Raw genomic sequence first — 2702 nt, forward strand, 5'->3', positions numbered from 1 at the left:
AGGAGACCTCCTGCCAGAGGAGACCTCCTGTCAGAGGAGTCCTCCTGCCAGAGGAGACCTCCTGTCAGAGGAGTCCTCCTGCCAGAGAAGACCTCCTGCAAGTGTCAGCATGCAGCTCCAGGTTTGATGTGAGCTCGACTGGATGCTGATGATGACTACCTGTTTTGACAGAAGATTTGTTGCAAAGTTTTATTAACATGTTCAAAATTCCTGCAACAAGAATGAACTTTTTGCGTGAGGAAACTGAAAAGCCCTGCGAATATTTTGAGACTGCCTCGGGATCAACGTTCACCAACTCATCGCCAACAGTCTCAGCACAGTGAGATCCATCATGGCCCTGATCTCAACCCCCTCCAGTTCCTCTACAATGATCTGAAAGACCAAACATCATCTTCCTCATCGTGCCTCCATCTCCCAGAATCCTCCTCTGTCTCACCAACCCTGAACATCCAACATCCATCCAGCAACCTTCTCTGCACTCCTCCTCCCCTGGCAGCTCCATGTCCAACATCATTTGTCCAACATGTCCCCATCTGTCCTCTGCACATGCCCAAACTATCTCAGCCTTTCTAGCTTCGTCTCAACCTCAGTTGTCCCTCTGATGGACTCATTTCTGATCGTGTCCATTTTGGTCCCTCCCAGTGAAAATCTGAGCATCTTCTCTGCCTCCTCCTCCTCCTCCTCCATCTCCAAACATCACAGCAACCCTCATCACGTTTTCTCCTGCAGCTTCTGAAACACCTCCCCTCCCACTCCACCCTGTTGCTGCCTCCTCCTCTCGTATGTTTGACCTGAACTCCTCCACCTTCGGCCCCTCCACTTCTCACAGCTCCACTCTTCCTCCTGTCTTCCTCTGACCCACCACAGGTTCTGTTTCCAACCGATCAGTGTCCCCAGGACATACTCAGTGGAGTCCACCTGGTCCTGAACTTATGAACGTCACGTACAGAAGCATTTTGATTTCAACATAAATAAACCGAACGTGTGAATAAAAACCTGCGGTGTCGCTGAAGGAGACGATGGCAGCTTGCTCCTCGGGGATCATCTGCACGTTGTCTGGAAGCACCCAGTTCTTCTCAAACCACAGCTCCAGCATGTCTGCAGCAGGTGCACAAAGACCACACGGTTCACGGAGAAGACGAGTCAGAACATTTAAAACTCTGGAGCCCTCCTTTGATCAACCTGATCAACGTGTCAACGTTCACGTCCTGCTGGACTTTACCTCTGGGAAAAAACAGAACGAGCTTCTCTCTTCGAATATTTTAAAGAACAGGTATTAAAGAAACGTGAAACAGAAACTCAGAACAGGAGATGTGTTCGTTAAAAACGAGGTCAGAACATCAGCATTCATCATTTTAATGATTTTGTTTCAGCGGGTCCTGTGAAGACAACCCGATGAGAACCTCGAGACGTGGGACCAGTTCCCGTACCTTTGACCGCCGTCGGAGGAAGACTCTCCACCCGGATGCTCTTCGCTGCCTCCAGGGGCCGGGCCCTCAGTCCAAGTTTACGGATCTTTGCGTGGCTCCGGCTCACAGAGACGAACCTCTCCACATCTGGAAAGAACCGCAGGTTACTCGAACAGAACCGTCTCACTGAGCTTCAACTGTCGGACGCAAAACTGGGACAGAACCCGCTCGTCTTCTGCTTCCGTCCCTCGAGTTCCGAGTGTTTCTGACCCGAGCTGCGTTTTGCACAGCTAGTCTGACAGTACCTGTTTTGGTGCGCACGGCCTGTAAATCTGTACTTTAAACCCAGACCCGGCTCAGGGGGACAGAACCTTTACTGAAAAGACAAACTGTTGCATCTGGAAGAGAAAAATTAATCATGGATCCAAAAATAATATAAGAAGCTGCACGAAGAACTATGACGGGTGTTTGTGGAGGTGAACATATCAAAATGTGCACAGCCACTAACGGAGCGGAACGATCCGTGCACGTTCAGCCGTGTTCATTTAAAACATGGCGCCTGACTCTGATCGTGTCGTGGACGACTCTCCGACGTCAGCGAGGCTGCAGCAGGTTCGTCGTTTCAATTTTCTCCAACGAGCTTCTCGTGGAGTTAAAATGTGCAGTCAGGCCGATGGGACTCCCCGTGCGGTTCCTCCACGTTCCACCGTTCTTTAAGTTCTGTGAGCTGCTACTTTGAACTCCGTGGTCCATACGATGCTGTGGTTTATTTATGCATTCTTTTTTTAATGTTGACGGGCTAACGAGCTTTTGACCATTGGATGGCAGTATAAGACTGTTTGAACCGAAGGATAGATAGTGAGGGAGCGAGCAGTGTCTCTTTAAGAAAAATGGGAGGGAGGCCCTTTGACGTGACATGGGCTGTCTCTCCTTCATGTTTTTCGGTTCTAAAAAAAAGGAGGATGCTCGTGTGGTTTGAGCTCGTTACCATTCTTCAAACAAAGCTTTACATTAAAAAATCAGTAAACAAGTTCTCAGCTTCTTTTTGCAGAGAAAAACAACTTTTTACATGAAGGCACGAGTTTCAACCGTGAATTTTGGAGCGTCGACAAGAGAGTTTTTTTCCTGAGCTGCTTTTAACGATCCAAAAATGTGATTTTGAACAGTTAAAACAGATTTTAAAGAGAAAAGATAAAGTGAGGGGTCCGTGAAGAGCACTGGAGTTGAGCTTTTTGTCATCCGGTGGCTTCAGTAGAAAGAGAGAGACACGAAGAAATGATAAAGCTGATAAAT

The 2702-nt window shown here is 48.3% G+C and overlaps 1 protein-coding gene across 1 annotated transcript in view; it reads right to left on the bottom strand.

The window, feature by feature from the left end:
* The window catches only part of LOC119412984 (protein mono-ADP-ribosyltransferase PARP14), a 41914-nt gene that overhangs the window by 25188 nt on the left and 14024 nt on the right, over positions 1 to 2702 (bottom strand). The window contains exons 4-5 of the mRNA XM_037679994.1: positions 1431 to 1556; positions 997 to 1098 (exon numbers count right to left, since the gene is read on the bottom strand). Coding sequence (XP_037535922.1) covers positions 997 to 1098; positions 1431 to 1556 — 228 coding nt within the window. The remainder of the gene's footprint in view (positions 1 to 996; positions 1099 to 1430; positions 1557 to 2702) is intronic.

Source organism: Nematolebias whitei, chromosome 8, assembly GCF_014905685.2.
Source record: "Nematolebias whitei isolate Nwh7 chromosome 8, NemWhi1, whole genome shotgun sequence".
In the NCBI taxonomy this organism is placed as follows: domain Eukaryota; kingdom Metazoa; phylum Chordata; class Actinopteri; order Cyprinodontiformes; family Rivulidae; genus Nematolebias; species Nematolebias whitei.